At 40.9% G+C, this 23828-nt stretch overlaps 1 protein-coding gene across 1 annotated transcript; it reads left to right on the top strand.

Annotated features, from left to right (window-relative positions):
* The first annotated feature begins 10685 nt into the window (after positions 1–10685).
* On the top strand, positions 10686–23437 carry LOC116315360. The gene is made up of 5 exons (XM_039608501.1): positions 10686–11645; positions 11726–11899; positions 17045–17200; positions 18801–20294; positions 21626–23437. Exons 1-5 carry the CDS (start codon positions 10705–10707, stop codon positions 23124–23126), a joined length of 4266 nt encoding a protein of 1421 aa, XP_039464435.1. The 5' UTR covers positions 10686–10704; the 3' UTR covers positions 23127–23437.
* Positions 23438–23828: the final 391 nt, after the last annotated feature.

Here is a 23828-nt window from a genome sequence, read left to right as displayed (position 1 = left end):
CATTTTGCTTATCATACTCCGAATACAAGGCAGTACACATGTGGAAAATAAGCAAAGTAGCAGAAGGAGCATCCCAACGAATGTTAGTCCTTTAGTGAGCAATGACTTCCATGACCCGCTAAACAGCCACGTGAGCCAGTCCTCGGTGTTGTGTGTGTAATCTTGCTGCTGTACTCGTCTGAGCTCACGTAGCGTATTCAGTGTGTCAGACAAGTTGGTGGAATGCACATTATCAGGTGTTTTGCATTAAGAGGCATGTGCGAACAGATGTAATAGTTTCTGTCTCTTGTGGAGTTTTACACATAAGGCATTGTTCATCCATGGGTGGTTGCGATCTTGTGTCATGTCGTCTGGATGTATTGTGTCATGTGTCAATCTTGTCCTTCTTCTTCTGAAATCAGCGACAGCAGTCCCAACAGAATTGTGACACTGGCCACCAGAACGAGTAGGGTCTTCATGATGACCGAACACACCTGGTCCTGTGAGTGAGTAGACTAGGGGCGAGAAGAACAAGGGCGGGATTTACCCAAGCAGCCCTCTCTCCACCTCCCAGATCACTAACAGGCAGGGGTGCTGGCGTCTCAGTGTCTATGGGCTGTCACTCACTTTTTTACAGTGGCTCTGATGAATCCAGGAAGGTCGTTCAGCAATTTTGCAGGCTGTTGGTGTGGCCAGGAGGACTTGGGAGGGTCCTTCCCACCTCGGGGAGCTCCACTTTTTCCTCTGGAGCACTTTTATCAGGATCCAATCTCCTGGTTTCAACCTGGACCTGGAAGAGACTGGAAGAGAATCATCTGGCAGTTGATTGTTCAACACTATTTCTTTGTTTTCTAACAGTTTTGTCATCCATTCTGCTAGTTTTGTTTCTCTTATGGATTTGTCTATGAGATATGAGAAGTGATGTTTTATACTAAAGCCCAGTGCTTCAGAGACTTTTGGTATTACTTCATTTACGAAGTGTGTAGCACAATAGACAGTTCAATCAAGACCTTGAGCCATAAACAGACCTCACGCACAGACATTGTTTTCATAACCGGACAATTTTAGACCTTGTTCCTTAAATCTACATAGATATCCTCTGGGTGACATAAAACACATTTTAAGCAGTCAATTGCTTCTCATAAAAATTATGTATTGGGATGTTTGTGTGCAGCATTTTGCATGAGCATAAGCATTTGCGAGCAAAGCATTCTTCATTGCATAAGCGTGTGTGTGTGCCATTTCTCCCTCTATCAACGAGTGCACATGTGTTCATGTGTATATTTCACTTCATTCTGAATCGGTGTATATAGATGTGTGTGTGTTCATCACTTTCCTGTTCTGGTGTTCTGGGTAAACCACAGCCTGAAACCTGCCCTGGGGTCCTGCCCTCCTCCTTTTCAGTCCGCTTGCCACCATTGCTGTTCAAAGTTCAGTTTGTCCTGGTTCTGACCCCAATTGGGACAGTCCTTTTCTCCAGTGTCCATGCTCACCGCAGGTGAAAACTGCATCTTCTTCTGTGTTTTGTCCATTCGACCTCAGTTGCTCCTCCTGTCTCTGGCACGCCCTTCTTGCTGCCGTGTTGGTCCATCACTGTCCTGCACAGTGTTAATGCAGAATTGTTAAGGTCAGCATTCTTTTGCTCGGCCTTACTTGTCATTCGGCTTGGCAGGCGTCTCGTCACAGCTCTGTCAGCTGAAGCTGTCTGGGAATTTTCCCCCGTGTAGTGAAACGGGCCTTGGTTTTAACGCTTTCCGTCTCTGCTGCATAAGATCGCTTGTCTGCAGCCCTGTTGATATTTTCAGGAAATTGTTTTTGTAAGTCCAGCTGCTGCAGCATTTGGTCAGGGTCACGTCGAAGGTGGTAGAGGGGAGAGCAGGAGTCCAGGTCAGCCTCGGCTTTCAGGGCCAGCAAAGCAGCCTGTATTTAAACATAAAGAGAAGAAAAAACAAAACAAAACAAAAACAAACAGAAGTGTACGAACAGGAAAATTATGTTGTGCTGGCCCCTTTTTTTTTCTTTCTTTCCTCTCACGATGTAATCAACTGATAACCCACCAAGTTGACAGGACAACACAGGTAGATATTTAAATTCTTAAGATCATGTTTAAAAGCACAAAAAGGAATTTTCCTTCCGTCAGTAATCACATGTGTCGTTCAATCAGCAGAAAACATCTCACAACTTTTAACCACTAAAATTGTTGTTTAATTACTGGTTGGCCATACCAGTCTCTGTGTTTTCTATTTGAAGAAGTTAAATTGTTGTCCTGCAACCCAGAGGGTTTATTTGTTAGTAATAGATAAACTTCATCATTTAACAACAGGTGTATATTAATTTTTTTGCTTTAACCTTGCTGGAAAATCTTCACGTGTTCATGAGTGTAAGCTGTTTTTCCATTGCGTTTGTAGGCAGGTTAATTTTAACTTTTCCTCAAACCAGGCATGTCTCTAACAGTTGCCCTTCACTCGCGTGTGCTAAGAAAGGCAAAAGTGCTTGTAGTAGTTGTGAGATTACATTACATTATACCTGTAAACAAAATGAGTGAATCATGATACTGCTGTAGGCCACATCATACTTCTTGTTTAATCAGTATTTAGTTTCAGTTTGCATCACACCTCCCAATTGAAAGAATGTGAAAATCACCAGATCTATTAGATAGGTTTGTATTATCCTATACTGCTGATTTACTGTGAGTGAGTTACGCTGTTTCATGACGTTTCATAACGCTGAGTTATGAAAAGAGTATTGTGTTCAGAGAGTAGGGGCCTCCCTCTTTTCTTTTTTTCCTTTGTGATAGTAAAAAGAACAGAGCACATGCCACGGGAGCGTCACCCCCACCTTTGGTGGAGGCAGAAAAACAGGGAGCCAAGGTCATAACTCAGGTTCACAAAGAGTCAGAAAAAATGTGAATGCTTAGTTTTGTGGCTGTGGCGCATTTTGTATGGCTTCTTTTCTATTGTTTAGTAGCTTTCTGCCTTCACCTGAGAGGGTGTGCCCTACGCATGTGACTTCAGGTCTCCATGATTGGAGTTTATTTAAAAATTTGCAGTATTAGCTGTCTTCATCACTTAAACAAAACATCACTCTTTGTTTTATTATTATTATTATTATTACTATTATTTTAAATTCTCCTTTCTCAAAAACAGAAATGAAATTGTAGTTGTTCCTTGCTGAGAAACACAAAATTACATTTCAAACAAAAAACAGACACCCCAGCTCTCAGCTGGCTCTGGACTTATCATCATCAAACTGATACAACTGAAACTGATTTATTCATTTTTCAACCCAACAAAACAAAACAAAACAAAAACAAGTTGCTGATGGCATGAAGGCCTTACACACGAGTTGGGACACAAAAAGAAAAAGAACTGCTGTCAGAAACAAAGCAGAAGTGTGAGAGAAAAAACTGAGATCACAGACTGCTGCATGTGTGAGCTTTTAATATCATGCAGCTTCTGCTCTGAAAAACAAAAAATTAATACACAATAAAAAGTGTGTATCTTGCTCATTAGCTTGGTAGTATAGGTTTGCTCTTCATCTTAACAAAATCTCATCTAGGATGACAGGTTTACAAGCGGGTCAAGTGTCTCTATGCACTTAATTAGTTTACATATTTTCTTTATTTTCTTCATCTCATATGTCATTATACTGCATTTGAGCAAACCTTAAGCTTGATACAGATTACTTTTAACAATTATCCACCTCACATCACAACTGACTGAGGTGCCTCTTCATATTTAATATTATTTCATTATTAATATTATTATCTTTTTATATAACAGCAATAGTATATTACAATATTTTATTTGTGTCCACCAAGGGCTGAGGGTGAGCTGCAGTCTCACCCTTTCCCAAGCTGGAGACATTTTCCTTTTCACACACTTTCTTTGGCTGAACAATGACACAACCTTAATATACCTTGTGCGTCTCTCTATTTCATTTAATATGTGTTTGTGTGAGTTATCTGGTTTCATGCATTCTATCCATTCTAGGCACGGTCGTCCTGCCAACTATATTTCATTATTAATACCAGTTTACCAGTTGCTATCCTTCTATTATCAATTTGAATACATTAACTAAGCTCTAATTTAATTTAACCTTTTGTTTATTCCACTTCATTCCTCTTTCCATGCTTTAAAACATTACACCTTGTTTTGCTTTTATTTATTAATACTGCCAGCACACACTGTGAGACGTTCTGGTACTAGAGTCAGAGGAGGTTATTAAGTCAGCCTTCTACCCTGAACTAAATTCAGGGCGGACTTAATTTTACGCGTTGAAGCGCAACCTTTCCTCTTTCTCACCATCCAGTACTCACAGGAAAACAATAGGAGTAGTGCAGGAGCCTAGAGCTCCTATTCAATGAAGCACTTACTCCTCAACAAACATTCAGCAAACAGTTAGCGCGCTTAGAGAAAATCCTATTTTCATTTGACACTCTCGCTTCTCTGGCTACCAACCTTTATTTTTGTTGCGGATTGAGCCTCTCAGGGCATGTTAATCCGTCTTACACAGGCGAGCGTGGCTACCAACCTTTTGTTTTTATGCTGCGGATTAAGCCTCCCAGGGCGTGTTAATCCGTCTTACGCAGGCGAGCGTGAGATATACTGGCTACCAACCCTTACTTATGTTGCGAAACAGGCCCCCACAGGGCAGGTTGTTTCGTCTTACACGGGCGAGCATATTACATAGGACACGTCTGTCCTTTTCCTTTTCGGTCCACACAGGACCCTTCTACTTTGAGCAGTGTCAAACTAAAATCGATTATTCAACGCAAAGTGTTTCTGGCTGCTTTATATTCACCTTCAATGTTGCGCTGTGTTCTTTTTCCCGGCGTCACCGAGAACCTGGCGTCGTGGACCTGTATAAGACACTGGCCAGTAGGCGAATGTACACCCTGGGCTTTTCCTCGCTTCGCTAGAAACGGTGGTTGCAGTGCAGGTAGTCACGACGTCAGGATCTGGTGGCTCGCCTGTGAATAGTTAGATGATACAATAATATCAATAAACTATCCGGCTCGAAGGACCAATTAAATGTCAGTGGCAAGACATTTTTAAACATTGAAAGAATACAGAAACAGTCAGAGTTTTGTTCAGAGAACTACGTGCGCACGGGTGAGTGATCAGGTGATACTCACACCGAGGCTTTGCAGTCAGCTTTATTTATACATCGCAACATTCCCTGTTTTTCAGGCTTTAACAGACAATCTGGGCATGTATAGGACACAGTGTGTGTGTGTGTGTGTGTGAGTGTATTGTCTATCTCGAGGAAAACAGAAGCCAGTTGGGTCCTGTTTCCAAGGGTGTCTGCAAGAGACTTTCACAGGAGTCAGCGATTACTGCAGGGCTCATGTGTATGTGTGTGAGAAGAAGCAAAGACAAAACATAAAGATATGTGAACACTATGTGCTTTCCAAGCCTTTCTTAACAGGAGCATATGAGTAAATGAGTAAATGGAGCATTATAAGGAGAACTGAGTAAATGAAACATTAAAAGGGAAGATGTATCAAAAAGGAAAAACATCATAAAATCACAAAATCCCTTAACAAGGACAGTTACAAGTACCTGGGGATCCCACAGGCGAATGGGAACGATGAAGAGGCCGCTAGGAAAGCTGCAACCACCAAGTACCTGCAGAGGGTCAGGCAAGTCCTGAGGAGTCAGCTGAACGGTAAGAACAAGATCCGGGCCATCAACACCTACGCCCTGCCCGTGATCAGGTACCCTGCTGGGGTAATAGGCTGGCCAAAGGAGGAGATAGAAGCCACTGACATAAAGACAAGAAAGCTCCTTACCATGCATGGAGGGTTTCACCCCAAGTCTAGCACCCTGAGGTTGTACGCTAAGCGGAAGGAAGGGGCCGGGACTGGTGAGTGTCAGCACCACAGTCCAGGATGAGACAAGAAACATCCACGAATACATCACGAAGATGGCCCCAACTGACAGTGTGCTCAGTGAATACCTCAGGCAGCAGAAACCCAAGAAAGAGGAGGAAGGCGAGGAACCATCATGGAAGGACAGGCCCCTGCACGGTATGTACCACCGGCAGATAGAGGAGGTGGCTGATATACAGAAATCCTACCAGTGGCTGGACAAAGCTGGACTGAAAGACAGCACAGAGGCACTAATCATGGCAGCACAAGAACAAGCTCTGAGTACAAGATCCATAGAGGCTGGGGTCTATCACACCAGGCAAGACCCCAGGTGCAGGCTGTGTAAAGATGCCCCAGAGACAATCCAGCACATAACAGCAGGGTGCAAGATGCTAGCAGGCAAGGCATACATGGAACGCCATAACCAAGTGGCCGGCATAGTGTACAGGAACATCTGTGCCGAGTATAACCTGGAAGTCCCAAGGTCAAAATGGGAGATGCCCCAAGGGTGATGGAGAATGACCGAGCTAAGATCCTGTGGGACTTCCAGATGCAGACGGACAAAATGGTGGTGGCTAACCAACCGGACATAGTGGTGGTAGACAAACAGAAGAAGACGGCTGTAGTGATCGATGTAGCGGTTCGAATGACAGCAATATCAGGAAGAAGGAACACGAGAAGCTGGAGAAATACCAAGGGCTCAGAGAAGAGCTCGAGAGGATGTGGAGGGTGAAGGTAACGGTGGTCCCGTGGTAATCGGAGCACTAGGTGCGGTGACTCCCAAGCTAGGGGAGTGGCTCCAGCAGATCCCGGGAACAACATCGGAGATCTCTGTCCAGAAGAGCGCAGTCCTGGGAACAGCTAAGATACTGCAGGGACCCTCAAGCTCCCAGGCCTCTGGTAGAGGACCCGAGCTTGAAGGATAAACCGCCCGCAGGGGCGTGCTGGGTGTTTTTATATGTATATATATGTGTGTGTGTGTGTGTGTGTGTGTGTGTGTGTATGTATGTATGTATGTATGTTAGGGCTGCCACGATTAGTGGACTAGTCACGATTACGTCGACTATCAAAATCGTCGACGACTGATTTAATAGTCGACGTGTCGTTTGAAGCTTTGTAAGATCCCAAAAGACGCAGGAATAAGTAGTAGGATTTAAGAGTGTAATAACGGACTGAAACAGAAGATGGCAGCACTGCATGTACAAGGATGCCAGCTGCTGTTAAACCCCGAAGAAGAAGAAGCTGTGTCCCAGAATTCATAGCGCAGCCCAGCTCAGTTTCCAACAATGGCGGCAGCTAGTTATTATTGATAAAGATTCTCAATCTTGGTAAACAAAATATTCCATAAATTTGTTGCAAACTGCAGCAGAGTGTGTATGTATGGCAAAGGTATCAGGGGGTTTAACCATATTATGAAAACATAAAAAGTGGGAAACCTGGTGCGAGTGTTTCCTTCAGCGGATTCAGTAACACAGGTGTAGTAGTAAGATTTAGCTTGATGAATAGCTTCTTTATAGTGTTTTATATGAGATAAATGTCCTTATGAATAGTAAGTCCTGTTTTTCAAACAGCCCGTCATGATGTCCTTCTGCACCTCAGTTGACTGACTAACATCCTTCCAGGCTTCCCTAATTTAGGTTTCCACCTTCATCTCCATGTGGGAGTTTCCCCACCTGCATCCTTGATCTTATACCCACGTCCTTCTAGGATTACTGTGTAGCATAACATTCAGCCTGAGTGGATATTTTTGTTAAATGAGTAGAATAGATTTAGATTTTTCTATTATCATAACTGTTATATTGTCCTGATAGAATAAAAACAAAGGCCACTTACACACCATCATAAACTAAATCACCTCTGCACTCAGACCAGCAGGTTTCTGGTGTTCAGTCATGGAACATGATGATCATCTCTTCATTGTCCTTCTGGGAAAGTCTGGAGTGGGTAAAAGTTCTTCAGGAAACACCATCTTAGGACAAGCAGCCTTTGAGTCCAAAGCCGGCTTCGGACCAGGGACTAAGCTCATCTCTGTGGAAACAGGAACTGTGTTTGGGAAGCAGATTCTAGTGATGGACACTCCAGACATATTAGAATCAGAGCAGAAGGTTCAGACCTTCTGTCAGTGTGTCCTGCAGGACTCCAGCCCTGTTCTGTTCCTGCTGGTGATCAGAGCCGGTGGTCGGTTCACTGAGGAGGACTACAGGGCCGTGAATGCAGCAAGCAGAGTGATCGGGCTTCACAGGCTGGAGAAATGTTACCTGCTCTTCACAGGTGGAGATGAACTGAAGACGTCAGTGGACAATTATATTTCAAAGGATGAAAAAAGTTCACTTCCAGGTGTTGTCGAAAAGTTTTCATGGAGAATTCACCTGTTCAACAACAAAGATGGAGGACATGAACAAGTCAGAGAGCTGCTGAAGAAGACGGGAGCCTTCTCAGCAGGTAAGAGCTGAACTCTGTCACATTCAGTGTTTCTGTGAAGTCAGCAGCAGATCAGCCACAGTTTACCTGAAATAACAGAGGAGAGCCAAAGCTGTGCTCCATGAAAGCTTTAAATCTCAGAGCTTAACTCTGACAGATGATGCTGTGTTTACATCTGTACTGAGTGTTGTCTCTGATCATGTTTACTCTGTGGGTTTTCCCATTCAGTTCAGTTCAGTTCAGTTCAGTTCATTTTTATTTCAAACATATACATTCACCAACATTTCATAAAATAATTCCATGCAGTTGTTTGAAAAGGAGTAGGAAGAAGTATATACTTATTTAGCCCTACCCCCTCAGGTTTACATCCTCATCATCTAAATTTGAACAACAAAAACATTTGTGCAACATCTCTAAAATTAGAAATATCCTGTCTCAGAGTGATGCTGAAAAACTAGTTCATGCATTTATTACTTCCAGGCTGGACTACTGTAATTCTTTATCATCAGGAAGTCCTAAAAACTCCCTGAAAAGTCTTCAGTTAATCCAAAATGCTGCAGCAAGAGTCCTGACAGGGACTAGAAAGAGAGAGCAGATTTCTCCTGTTTTGGCTTCCCTTCATTGGCTTCCTGTTAAATCCAGAATTGAATTCAAAATCCTGCTCCTCACATACAAGGTCTTAAATAATCAGGCCCCATCTTATCTTAATGACCTTGTAGTACCATATCACCCTATTACACTATTACACCCGGTCAAGCCACCAATCCAGCGCCTGGGGAGCACTGTGTAGAGACGGTACCTTGCTCAGGGTTGCTGTTGAGTGGATTTGAACCCCAGCCTTCCAATAATAGAGCGACCACTCTACCTACTGAGCTATCCTTGCCCTTATTTTTAATTAGTTGTTTTCATTGCTTTAAGATGCTGTAGACCTGCTTATTTTTGTTTAATCTCAGTGAGCACATTACGGGTGTTAAAGAATAAATATATGTTCTTAGTGCTTATTTTCTGATTATATTGTTTTATGTATTTTTATAATAAGGGCCTGTATTAAGAAAGGCCAGCTTTGACTCACAAACCAAGCCAAACTCAGCCAGACTGAGAAACAGGAAGTTTAGTGCAGAGATGCAGAGGCATATTAATAAAATACAGGAAACCAGTACAGGGAGAAAAAGTGGAATTAAGTAACACACACACATCAAGTCAGGCCACAAGGAGTTGTTTTAATCGAAAATATGTGTGATGTGTAAAGGACCAAAGTAACACCTATATGATACAAATTATTGGTTTCTAATGCTAGAGATTTGCAACTGGCTTTGGGCTGCGCATGTCTCTCTCTTCCGGAAGACGATTAAATAAAAGAATTATAAATGTTTTGACCACTCCTGAGTCGGTTTTTTCTCTGCCAGAAAAGAATGAAAAAGAATCAGATTTAATACATTTAATACAATATTACAAGGTAATAAAATGTGCTATATAGATAAAATTGACATGATGCATTAAAGTCTGCGTGGGAAGAAAGTTTAACACTTTGTTCTTTACATGTTTGTACAGATGTGAAGTCTCCTCTACCCATCACACATTACAGAGAGAGGCTTCAGTCAAACCTTCAGGTCAGGTTTAAGTACAAGCAAGAAGGATGGACATCAAAGAAAGATGAGAAGTACCTGGATGACATTTACACTAAACTCTACATCACAGCTGGAGGAGAAGACAGCACCACTAATCAGTTCAGTCATATTGAAATGGCCTCTGGAAGGCCTGCAGAAACTGAAATCAGAAACATCTTCACAAACCCTTCTGGCATTAAAAAGAGTATAAGAACTGTGCTGACTGCTGGGCAGGCAGGAATCGGTAAAACCTTCCTGGTGCACAAGTTTGTGCTAGATTGGGTTGAAAAAAGAACCAATCAGGATGTAGATCTGGTGCTTCCCTTCATGTTTAGTGAGCTGAATTTGCAAAGTGATGAAGAGTACAGCTTTCCCAAACTCATCCACAGATGTATCCCTGAAAGTGTGCACATAAAAGAGGAGGAGCTAAATAACATCCTCACAAAACTGCAGACATCAGGAAACTCAAACTTTGAAAAGAGTGAATATAAACTTATGTTTGTGTTTGACGGACTGGATAAGAGTTGCCTTCAGCTGGACTTTACTGTCAGAGAAAAAGTACCTGTTGATGTCACAGAGTCCACCTCAGTGGGTGTGCTGCTGACAAACCTCATCAGGGGGAAACTGCTTCCCTCTGCTCGTATCTGGATAACCACACGACCTGCAGCAGCCAATCAGATCCCTCCTGATTTTATAGATATAGTGACAGAGGTCAGAGGGTTCACTGACCCACAGAAGGAGGAGTACTTCAGGAAGAGATTCAGAGATGAGGAGCAGGCCAGCAGGATCATCTCCCACATCAAGACATCACGAAGCCTCCACATCATGTGCCACATCCCAGTCTTCTGCTGGATCACTGCTACAGTTCTGGAGGATGTGCTGGAAACCAGAGAGGGAGGACAGCTGCCCAAGACCCTGACTGAGGTTTACATGAAACTCCTGAATGTTCAGATGAAACATTTAAAACAAAGGTATGGTTTAGAAAAAAGCATCCAGTTCATTAAGATGATTATAAAACTGGCTTTTAACCAGCTGCAGAAAGACAGCCTGATGTTCAGTGAAGAAGAAATAAGAGACAACAAAAACACTTTCACTGGAGTTTCTGTGTATCCAAAGATGTTCTCATGGCTCTTTAAAGAGGAACATCAGCGCAGGAAGGATGGGAACAAAGTGTTCAGCTTTTTCCATCGGAGTGTAGTGGAGTTTTTGGCTGCTCTTTTTATGGTCCTAGACTCTCACATCAAAAACATGGAGGCTAAATCACAGGATTGTGTGAGGAGAACTGGAAATCCTTTTAGCCAAACACGTCTACCAGAGATCTACATCAACACTGTTGACAAAGCTGTACAGAGTCTGGATGGACACTTTGACTTGTTCCTCCACTTCCTTCTGGGCCTTTCACTGCAGACCAACAAACCTCCATTACAAGACCTGCTGACACAGACAGGAAGTAACTCACAGACCATTAAGCTAACAGTAGACTATGTGAGGAAGAAGGTCAGAGAAAATCAATCTCCTGAGAGAAGAATCAGCTTGTTCCTGTGTCTGAATGAGCTGAAGGATGGTTCTCTAGTGGAGGAGATCCAGCAGTTCCTGAAATCAGGAACAGTCTTAGATGATCTTTCTCCTGCTCAGTGGTCAGCCCTGGCCTTCATCATACTGTCATCACAAAAAGATCTGGATGTGTTTGACTTGAAGAAATACTCTGCTTCAGAAAAGGCTTTTCTGGGGCTGCTGCCAGTGGTTGAAGCCTCCAACAAAGCTCTGTGAGTGGAATTATTATATTGTTGTTTCTTTCAGGAAAGAAATATAAATCTGTTTTACAGTTTGTCTTTTTTATTCCCAGGCTGAATGGCTGTAATCTCTCAGAGAGAAGCTTTGAAGCTCTGTGTTCACTTCTTGGCTCGAAGTCCTCCAGTGTGACAGAGCTGGACCTGAGTAACAACAAGCTGCAGGATTCAGAAGTGAAGCTGATTTCTTCTCTACTGAATAATCCACACTGTAAACTGCAAACTGTCAGGTTAGGACTAGAGCAGGGCGATATGACCCCAAATATTTATCACGATATACATTTGAAAATTTGCGATAAAGATATAACTGACACTAGACAAAATGCTTTACAACTCCACAACTTTGTCAGTGCAAAAAAAAAAAAATCTGTATTTTCACTTAAATAAACAGCTGTTTTTTTATGTGCATTAAAGTTAAATAAAAATTTAACAGTGCAAATGCAAAATCCTTGCTGACAGTTTAAACAAAAGGCATTTCCAGTGGAAACTGGCCGACATAGCCTCAGCATAACCATGTATAATATCCACAAAACGTTAAAAGAGGTTATACACACACAATATGCTTATACTATGTTGATGCACAGTACGTATCACTCCGCGAGGCTCTTGCCTACGACAGCCATAATGCTCCGACAATACATCAAGCTTCGTAGCTTAGCAAAGTCGGACTAAAACATTTGACAGATTTTCGAGCGCCGTGTGCCACATAAAATCGTTTCGAGGTCAGTAAACACAACCAGAATTCATACATAAGGCACACGGGATTATAAGGGGCACTGTCGATTTTCACAAAAATCAAAAGAATTGATTTTAAGTGTGCCGTATTTTCCAAAAAAAATGGTAATAACGACGGCCTGCTAGCATGCTCTACCAAAAATATTGCTTTGTTGTGTATCTGACGGACGAAAGCTAAACCAGTTCCACACCACTGAAGTTGCAGCATTTTTACAAACCAATTCTGGTTCATCTGTTTCATTCAACGATTCACTTTCGCCCTTCTCATTCTCCGTCGCTGGCACGCCCTTCCGCCATGTGCATATGAAAACAAAGGCACTGCCCATGCGCGTTTTACCCATACTCTATCGCGATATTTCATTTTCTTATCATTGCCCGACATTATACCGGTATTATCATGAACGGTATGTTGCAAACTGCATTTCGTTGCCCTGTACCTGTGACATGTGCAATGACAATAAAGTTGAATTCTATTCTATTCTATTCTATTATGACCCAGCCCTAGTTAGGACTAGAGATGGCACGATACCACTTTTTTATGTCCGATACCGATATCATAAATTTGGATATCTGCCGATACCGATATTAATCCGATATAGTGTGTTTTTTTTAATCAATAAAACAGTTTTTTAAAAATATCTTGCTGCATTTTGTATAAGTTCATACTCAAGTTTAAATAAACAACAACACTAAAGCTGTATGTAAAAAAAAAAAAAAAAAAAAAAAAAATACACTGCACCCAAAATATTTCATAGTTCAGCAACACTGATCAATCTAATAAACTTAAACCTACTCCATCCTCCCTATTCTGGTATTTTAAAGAGTACTTAGCAGAAATATTAAGCAACCTAACTAATAGGGTTGCAAACTCCCAGCAAAAAAAAAAAAAAAAAAGGAACCACCCCCCACCCTCCACCTCATGATGCTTAATCGACGTAATCAACTTTAATTTGATGCAGTGTGAAAAAAAATGCACAGAATTAAATTATTTTTCAAGAATAATTAAATAGATTCAACATCTTTCTTCTACAGAATTGCAGACTGCACAGATGGTACCTTCCCAAAGGAAAAGTACTATAGCTTACTAGGGTATATTAGACTTAACAGTTACTATATACAGTAATGGACTTCTATACATTTTACATCAGATTAAAACTTTGGGTGTAAGATTCAGATAATTATTTATTAAAAGCTAGACATTTTAAATGAGAATAAGAAAGAAAAGTATGTCTTTGTGCCCCTTTTCCCTGTTCATGCCCTATCGGCCCCCTGGCTAAACTTTGCTAGATCCGCCCCTGCACAGTTACCAGCCGTCAGCTACGTAGAAAAGGATCCTGGTCTAGAAAGTAATATTAAATAAATTCTAACAACAGCTTATCAAGCTTAAACGTGCTGCTGTTGTTCAGCCACTGGTTTCCTCTTTCTGGTGCAAAGTGGGCCAAAAACAAAGAAGAGAGACGGACTCGCGACAGAAAAGCCGATCAGCTGATCATTAAAAAGTTTCACGATTGAAGTAGCAGCAGGAGAGTGAGGGAGAGAGGCAGTCGCTCCATATATCGGTTGTTAAGCTTAACGTAGGTACGCTTTACAAACATTCAGAGATGAACTTACACACTTGCTTTACTTCTCTCTGGGATAACTTCCTCGGAGATGAAATGTTGGTTTGGTAGCGAGGCTCCAAATACACACAGCCGCTCTATCACGTGAACACACTGCTCCGACATGCTATGGTTATGAGCCGAGTTACGCCGTGTCGCAAGTTTTGTGAGGTGCTTTTTTGATATTTAATGGATCGGATTACATTTTTTATTTCTCTCCGATATCCGATCCAGTAATTTACGTCAGTATCGGACCGATACCGATACGTAATATCGGATCGGTCCATCTCTAGGTCCATCGGTCCATCTCTTTTTTTTAAATCCACAAAATAGAAACCATATTTAATGGTTAGAGTTAATTTTATTATAAATAATGTTAATGTTTTTATATACGTATTTAAGCCGTAAAAAATTTCCCCACATTCTTTACCCCTTCCACATGCTCTTATATAAATGCTATTATAACCCATCCATCCATCTTCTTCTGCTTACCCGGTGCAGCAGCCCAAGCAGAGAAGCCCAGACCTCCCTCTCCCCAGCCACCTCCTCCAGCTTGTCCGGGGAAACACTAAGGCGTTCCCTGGCCAGCCGAGAGATATAATCTCTCCAGCATTTCTTGGGTGTGCCCCAGGGACTTGTCCCAGTGGGACATGCCTGGAACATCTCAGGGCCCAGGAGGCGTCCTTGTCAGATAGCCGAACCACCTCATCTGGCTCTTTTTTGCATGTGCCGATTATCATTCCTACCGCTTAACACTCCATGTTATTATTTTTTAGGCTAGAAAATGCTTATTTTACTGGAGAAATAATTAAACTAAAAAAAATGAAAATTACTTGTAGGCCACAGAATCCCGCGACATAACTAAAGTCCTGCAATATAAATTTACTGATAGATCTACGATGTAGCAAGTCCACAAAAACTGAAACGTTATGTGTCATTCTATAGTTTGACCTATAGGAATACTGTAGTTAGTATGAATGTACTTGCACAAGTCATCAAGAATTTACTGTAGTCAGTTTTACTGACTCTGCTTTGCATCAGCCCAAACACCATTACCAGCTACTAACTGAGATAGTTACCAGTGTTGCACAGGTTACAAACATGAGCTTGTGAGTAGGGCTGCCACGATTAGTCTACTCGTCACGATTAGGTCAACTATCAAAATCATCGACGACTTATTTAATAGTTGTTGCATCGTTTAAAGCTTTGTAAGATCCCGAAAGACAGGATCTGTCCTTCGGAGGCCGCATTTGTAGGCCGATTACGTTACAGCGATGCGAGAAAGGCTGTCATAATTTGAAGACTCCTCCAAATGCGGCCAACAAATGCACCCTTCATTTCCCCAGATTTAAAGGATCGATTGGGTGTAAACCTTCGTCGCCCAACCTATCCCAGAATTCATAGCATTACCCAGCCAATTCCAGTTTCCAAAAATGGCAGCAGCTACTTAGTTTTAATATCACTCTAATTATTCTTTCTAGGTCACAAAATAAACTTTTAACATATTTTCAGGCGAGAATGTACCCGTTTAAATTTGAAATATTTGCTCGGTTTATCAAGACATCAAATATTTGTAAACGTGCTCCAACATTTTCAGAGGCGTCTTTTACGCACCAGCTCGATAGCTAGCCGGGGCGAGAACAGCAAACTCCCGGCACATCATTTTCAAACCCACCGCGGTCTTTTGCTAATCAGGTTTAACATGATGTATAAGTCACTTGGATAACTTAAAAATGTTATTGTTTGGCTTTTATCAGTATTTTATTTGTTCCTGAGTAAATTGGTTATAATTAAATTTATAGTTTTTACACAGCTGAATAAACGTCAAACAGAAAACTGATTAAACTAAAATGTGATATGGTTGAGAATTTACTCGAGTGTCGTGTTATACTTCAGATAGCAAGGAGCAGACGGCTGAGTTTATGACTTCACTGAGACAATCTGCAAATTTCATTAATAGTTTAATAAACTATCATCTTGTCTTTCTATTTAGTTAGCACATACCTGAAACACTTTAAGCTGTAACCTAATGATAGTTAAATGAGAGCAAATGCATGCTCGGATGATAAGCTATACATTTTATATCCAATGGATGCATGATCTGATTAGTCAACTAATCGCAAAAATAATCTGTGGCTAGTTGACCATCAAAATAATCGTCTGTGACAGCCTGAGCTCAGGGTAAAAGAATCTTCAGAGAGTGACATCCATAATTGGATGCAACCCAAAGCACCTGTCTTCAGAAAAGAATAAAATGTCTTGGCTTCAATATTTCATATGTAGTCTTACAATTTTAAATTTAATATAAGCAGTAAATAATTTGGAAAACTCTGCATTCTGAATTTATATTCAATATATTATGTCTGTGAAGGTTCTCAGTCATCCAGGCCATCGTAGTCTAAGGAGCTTGGAAAAAAAAAAGCGTCTGGACTCTTTTTAAGTTGCTTGAAGACGTTTCACCTCTCATCCGAGAAGCTTCTTCAGTTCTAAGAGTCAAATGGTGGAGAGTCCCAGATTTAAACCTAGTGGGAGTTTCCCCCCAAAGAGGGACGAAGGACCCCCTGATGATCTTCTACCTAATCACATGAGCCAAGGTGTGAAAGCGGGTGTGGGTCACAATCAGCCAGGGTTTCAGGTGAGCTCATTGTGAAACCTGGCCCCACCCTATCATGTGATTTCCTGAGGAGGGTTGGCCCTGGCTGATTGTGACCCACACCCGCTTTCACACGTTGGCTCATGTGATTAGAGGATCATCAGGGGGTCCTTTTGACCCTCTTTGGGGGGAAACTCCCACTGGGTTTAAAAGAACTGAAGAAGCTTCTCGGATGAGAGGTGAAACGTCTTCAAGCAACTTAAACAAGTCCAGACGCTCCCTTTTTTTTTCCAAGCTCCTTAGATTAAATATATTACATTTACATTCCATCTATGTTGATGAGGATCGGAACATCTTTAAGTCCTCAGTCTGCTCTGTGTGTGTGTGTCTGTGTGTGCGTGTGATTACTGTGGTGTTATTACATTTCTTCTTCTGTTTTTCTATTAAAGACTGAGTGGCTGTAACCTGTCAGAGAAAAGCTGTGGTTACCTGTCCTCAGTTCTCAGCTCCCCATCCTGCCGTCTGACAGAGCTCGACCTGAGACACAACAATCTGGGAGAGTCAGGAAAGAAGCTGTGTGAAAGCTCTACAAAGACCACTGTCAGGTAAGATATAGATCCGTTGAAGGTTTTTGTAAATCATCCTGCAGTCTCCATCAAAGTCACAGGAGACACTTTGAATACTTTCCATTATTTTCTCCTCATCCAGCACTTAGCATGCCTGAAGAAACCTGCCACAGTTACCCAGTAATTTTTTTTCCATTTTTGTTGCACAGTCAACCTTTCATTCAGATGTCAGTGTCTCCTGACACAGAGCTGCTCACTGTTAAATGGAGACTCTTTGACTTGCCGAAGAAATTTACCACTTATCATCATGGCTGTGCACATCCCCTCAGGGGAAACACAACAGGGGCCTTGAGCGTTCTTTATCAGACCATCACTGATATATATATATATATATATATATATATATATATATATATATATATATATATATATATATATATATATATATATATATATATATGAATGCAGGTGATGATCAGTGCAAAAATGAAACAGATGCAGTGAACACAGTGTAGGGTCATGTGTTAGTGGTGGGAACAGTCATATGGTTATTGTTCAGGAGTCCAACAGCAGAGGGGAAGAAACTGTTCTTCTGGAGAGATGTTTTGGTATAAATGGACCGGAGCCTCCTGCCTGAGGGGAGCAGGTCAAACAGATTGAGTCCAGGGTGAGAAGGGTCAGCTGTGATCCGAGCTGCACGCCCCAGTGTCCTGGAGGTGTACAGGTCCTGCAGAGATGGGAGTCTGCAGCCAATCACCTTCTTAGCAGAGCGCACAACACACTGCAGTCTCAGTTTGTCCCTGATGGAGGAGGTGAGGATGGATTCGATGATTGCAGTGTAGAGTTGATGGTGGTACCCAGGAAGCAGAATGAGTCCACAGAGGTGATGAGGATGTCAGTCAGGATGATTGGGGGGAGTGGCGCTGTGTGCTTCCTGAAGTCCACAATAATCTTGACTAGAGATGGCACGATACCACTTTATTATGTCCGACACCGATATAATAAATTTAGATATCTGCAATTACCGAAATGAATCCGATAGAGTGTATTTTATTATCAATAAAACTGTTGTTTTTTTAAATATCTTGCTGCATTTTGTATAAGTTCATACCGAAGTTTAAAAAACAAAACATTAAAGCTATTCTGTTATACCTGTATTTAAAAATTCACTGCACCCAAAGTATTTCATAGTTAAGCAACAGAAAATTTTGTTTTCTTGAATTAATATGTATTATTTTAGTTTTGCATCATGAACATCATGGTGAAAAGATGTTCATTGGTGTTAAAAGTAATAAATCAATGTTTGAATATTAGTTTCTCTTTGAATGAGTAGACAGTGAAGCTGATTGATCTCTGACTCACTTTCCTGTGAAACAAAGGTGTGACCTAAAATTAATTAATTATTGATTTCTAACAGACGGAGAAAATGACCTCATCTAATTTCTGCATTTTGATCACATAAATGTTCAGTTTTTGTCACCACATACATGTTTGCTTCTGCAGGTTTATTTCATTTATAACGTTACAGTGTTTGTAAAAAGTCTGAGCTGTACAGCAGCTGCATCACTACACATATCAGTACTCATAAAGAGTTCTGCACTCACTCTGCCCTCTGATTGAAACTCTCATTTTTCTCCAGGACAAGTAATATCTCACTGAAAGACATCATCTCCACAAGTGTGCTGATCAGTTCAGGACCTCCTGCTGTCTACCAGCTCAGACCACAGAAACAGAAGTTTGGAACTCTGACAAGAATGACTGTTGGAGAAAGAAATCCAGGGAAGACAAACAAAACCATCTTACTGGTGGGAGAAACAGGAGCAGGAAAATCTACTCTGATCAACGCTCTGCTCAACTACACCATGGGAGTGAAGTGGGAGGATAGAGTCTGGTTTCAGATCGTAGAGGAGAAGGAGAAGAAAGATCAGACAGAAAGTCAGACATCAGATGTGATCGTGTACGAGATCTTTGGTTTTGAAGATGAAACTCTGCCCTACTCTCTGACCATCATCAATACTCCTGGATGTGGAGACGCCAGAGGGATCGGACATGATGACATCATCAGTCACAGATTATTGGACTTGTTTCGATCAGATGTTGGAGTCCATGAAATTAGTGCAGTGGGTCTGGTGATGAAGGCGAGTGATAATCGACTGAGTGAGCGACTGCTGTATGTCTTTGATTCAGTGATGTCTCTGTTTGGAAAAAACATGGAGAAAAACACTGTAGCTCTGATCACACACTCAGATGGAAGCAGACCTGAAAACCCTCTTCAAGCACTTGAAGCTGCAGAAATTAAATGTGCCAAAAATAATAAGAATCAGCCTGTTCACTTCCTGTTTAATAACTGCCAGCTTGAAGATGAGGAAGAAGATTTTCTGAAACTAAATTTTGAAGTATCAGAGAGAGGAATGAGAGAGTTTGCAACCTTCCTGAAAGAAACTACACCTCTGAAGCCAGAGGCAACACCTGAAGTGTTAAAAGAAAGTATCAGACTGACAGCCTGCATCCAAAACCTGCAAGAAAGAATCAAATTCACTGAAGTGAAACAAAGAGAGATGAAACAAAGTCAGGAAGCTCTGGAGAAGCATGACAACATGATGACTGAAGAGGTCACTGCATTTGTTGTTCAGGTTTTCAAACATAAAGAACCTATCAGAGCAGAGACGTGTGGGCCGGGTTTTAAAGCAGCTGTCAGCTGTACAGTCTGTGAGGAGAACTGTCACTATCCTGGATGCACGGTGCCCTTAAATCACTGTGAGGTCTTTAGAGATGGTCTCTGCACGTCATGTACCAACAAGTGTCCTGCATCAGTGCATGTGAAAGGAAAGTGGAGATATGTGACCAGGATAAGAAAAGATCAGAAAAATGAACCACCAACAGAAGACAAGGATGTTCATTTACTTGGAAAGGAAATGAAACAGCTGACAGCAGAGAAGTCCCAGTTCCTGGATGAGTCCTACCAACATGTTGTCAGACTGGAGCAGATCGCTCTAAAAGCTGATTCAGCATCTACTATTGTCCACTTGGACTTCTTGATTGAGAAGATGAAGCAGAAAGGAGACACAGAGAAGATCAAGAAACTGGAGGAGATGAGAAGGAGAGAGGATGAAGGAACCAAAGAAGCACAGCGGTATGTCAAACTGGAGCACTTACAGAAGAGTGTCTGACTTTTATAATTATTATTAATGTATACATTTTAACTGTAATAATTATAATTAATTACTATTTTCTTTTCAAAGGTATATGATAATTAAAAGTGTACAGATTAATGTCACTGCCGAAACACATCAGTGAAAGTATGTCCTGGGTTTTTTTTCACCCTCAGCATTCAAACTGTTTCTTCTCTCAGCATGACACAACACTAATGAACTCGATTACAGAAATGTAGTTTCTGTAATCGATGAAGAGCATGAGAAAAAACTGATTCCCATGGCTGGATTTGAATGTTAGGTATAGCAATCTATTTTTTCTCATAAAGAAACTGGAATCCATCAGTGATTTGTGTGAGAACATGAAAAAACTATAAAGAGAAAAGATCTGGTTTAAAGAAGGGAGAATTACACCAACCTTCTTATACTGAACTGAAACTACAACAGTGTGCAAAAAAAAACAAATTAGTCCAGCATTTTATTCCCAGACGACGATGGGCACTTCAACCATTTCCAGCTGGGAACTATGGCCTCAGACTTGGCAGTGCTGATTGTTATCCTTATCACTATAGAGAGGGTTACAGCTGGAGGTCATTGTTCAGTCATGGACTAACTATTTCAGTCAATGGAAAAGAAATTTAAAATCGCTTTATATATAGTGTAACCGAATCAGTAATAGCAATTTCTGAATCAAAATTAAAATTAAAATGAACTGAAATCATTTTGTGATCTTGACTTGTCTGTTAACTGTTGCTAAGTGCTTTTAGAAAGTGTCACCTCTGTACAGTGACACGCACTCTTGAAAGGTTTAAAACTGCCAGACAGTCAGCCCAATTTTCTAATACAATCACAAATAATGACAATAAAAACTACAAATGAAACTGAAACTGTAGGAATCCAGGCCAGCAACAGCTATGACCCACTTAGATGGTGTCATGCCAGCCCAATTAAAGGTTGAGGGAAAAAATAAATGTGTTCAGCCTGTGAATTACTAATAATGAAATAAAATAAGCTGTCTTCTGATCATGTGGGCAGTGTACACTCAGCCTCCACAGTCACTTTTGTCTCAGAAATATATAATGTATAATATAAAGTATCAGTGTGACCACTAATGCTTTGGGAGAGCAGAGAGAAAACAAATGAAATGAATGAATGAAAAATTAATCTAACTGGTTAAAAGAAAAAAAAAGTTTAATTTTATGTGACTTCTGATTTTGAGCAGAATGAAAAGTCAGTTTTAAATGTTAAACAGTAGTAACATGTTCATAATGTTTACATGTGTACTGAAGACATTTTGTTCTTTTCTCTGCAGGATCAGTTTGAACTCATCACCACATGAAGACATCATCTTAAATAGTTTTATCACCAGTTCAGGACCTCTTGCTGTCTACCAGCTGAGACCGAAGAAAGAAACGATTGGAACTCTGACAAAAATGACTTTTGGAGAAAAAAATCTAAACAAGATGAACAGAACCATCTTACTGGTGGGAGAAACAGGAGCAGGGAAATCTACTCTGATCAACGCTCTGCTCAACTACACTATGGGAGTGAAGTGGGAGGATGGAGTCTGGTTTAACATTGTAGAGGAGACTTGGAGATATCAGACAGAAAGTCAGACATCAGATGTGATCGTGTACGAGATCTTTGGTTTTGAAGATGAAACTCTGCCCTACTCTCTGACCATCATCGATACTCCTGGATGTGGAGACGCCAGAGGGATCGGACATGATGACATCATCAGTCACAGATTATTGGACTTGTTTCGATCAGATGTTGGAGTCCATGAAATTAGTGCAGTGGGTCTGGTGATGAAGGCGAGTGATAATCGACTGAGTGACCGACTGCTGTATGTCTTTGATTCAGTGACGTCTCTGTTTGGAAAAAACATGGAGAAAAACACTGTAGCTCTGATCACACACTCAGATGGAAACAGACCTGAAAACCCTCTTCAAGCTCTTGGAGCTGCAAACATTAAATGTGCCAAAAATGAGAAGAATCAGCCTGTTCACTTCCTGTTTAATAACCCACAGTATGCACACCCAACAGAAGAAAACAAGTCTTCAAAACTTTCATGGGAACTCACACAGGAAAACATGAATCAATTGACAGACTTCTTGGGAAACTCTAATCCTCAAACACTGATGAAAACAGGTGAAGTGTTAAATGAACGAATCAGACTGAAAGCCTCCATCCAAAACCTGAAAGAGAGAATCGAGCTGGGTGAAATGAAACAGACAGAAATCAGACGGATGCAAGAAGCTCTGAAGAAACATGAAGAAAAACAGAGAGAAGAAAAGAAAAAGCTTGAAGAAGCTAAAAAAATCTACGAAACTCTAAAGAACCAATATGTGACCAAGACAAGGCGAGTAACAAAGACTGATGAACAAATGAAAAAGCAGTATGAAAAGAATGTGTCAGAATATGAGATGAAAGCCAGAGAGTTAAAAACTTGTACAGAAAAAATGCAGCAGAAATATGACGACCATCAAAGAGAAAAGGAGAAGGAGTGTACCCTGTTAGAAAATCTTGAAAAGGAAATGAACCAGCTGACAGCAGAGAAGTCCCAGTTCCTGGATGAGTCCTACCAACATGTTGTCAGACTGGAGCAGATCGCTCTGAAAGCTGATTCAGCATCCACTATTGTCCATTTGGACTTCTTGATTGAGAAGATGGAGGAGGAAGGAGACACAGAGAAGGTCCAGAAACTGGAGGAGATGAGAAGCAGGGTGGATGAAAAAACCGAAAAAGCAGCACATTGGTACATGCAAATGCCATCAGCTATGAAAAACATTGGTAGATCCTGGTATAAGTGAAACATGTAAAGAAGCATCAGGCAGCTGTGTAGATGGCTTTTCCCCTTGATACTGCTCTATGCTACATATTCAGCTGTACACCACATGTTTTTTTTGTTTTTGCTTATAGATGGCATATTACTTTTTTTTAAAAAACTATTAGAAATTAATTACTTAATTAATTACTTATTGATTATTGATCAGCACTGACATCTCTACTTAGAGAGCAGACAGTTTGGATTTTTTTGGTCCTCAGTGTTTGTTTTATGCATCTGACATCAAATCAGTACCAAATACAACATGCGGCTCCATGTGCTTTGGTGATGCCTGCAACAATTAAAAGTTCATTGCTTCCAAAATAATTTTCATCTCAAGAAAAAGTTGTTATTAAAAAATCCCCAAATATGTGAGAAATGAATTTATATAATTTATTCATAACGTGAAAATGATTGATCAGTGAAACATGATGACCTTTCCTTCAAAGGTCTCATGTACAGAGCTTTTAATCATGTGGTAATATTATTTTGTATTTTTATGGCAGCTGATAGTTAACTGAATGCAAGGAATTTATTTTTCATGTTGACATGATCGCCTCCTTCTTAGACGAGAACATTATGTATGCTTTCATATTTTATCCAGTTATGGAAACAAATATATAACTTCTCATTTTTTAAAAAAATACTTTGAATTACTACAAATACATGTGTTTCTGTCACGTTGTTC

The sequence above is a fragment of the Oreochromis aureus genome, linkage group 3 (assembly GCF_013358895.1).
Source record: "Oreochromis aureus strain Israel breed Guangdong linkage group 3, ZZ_aureus, whole genome shotgun sequence".
In the NCBI taxonomy this organism is placed as follows: domain Eukaryota; kingdom Metazoa; phylum Chordata; class Actinopteri; order Cichliformes; family Cichlidae; genus Oreochromis; species Oreochromis aureus.
This window is presented reverse-complemented; position numbering and strand designations above follow the sequence as displayed.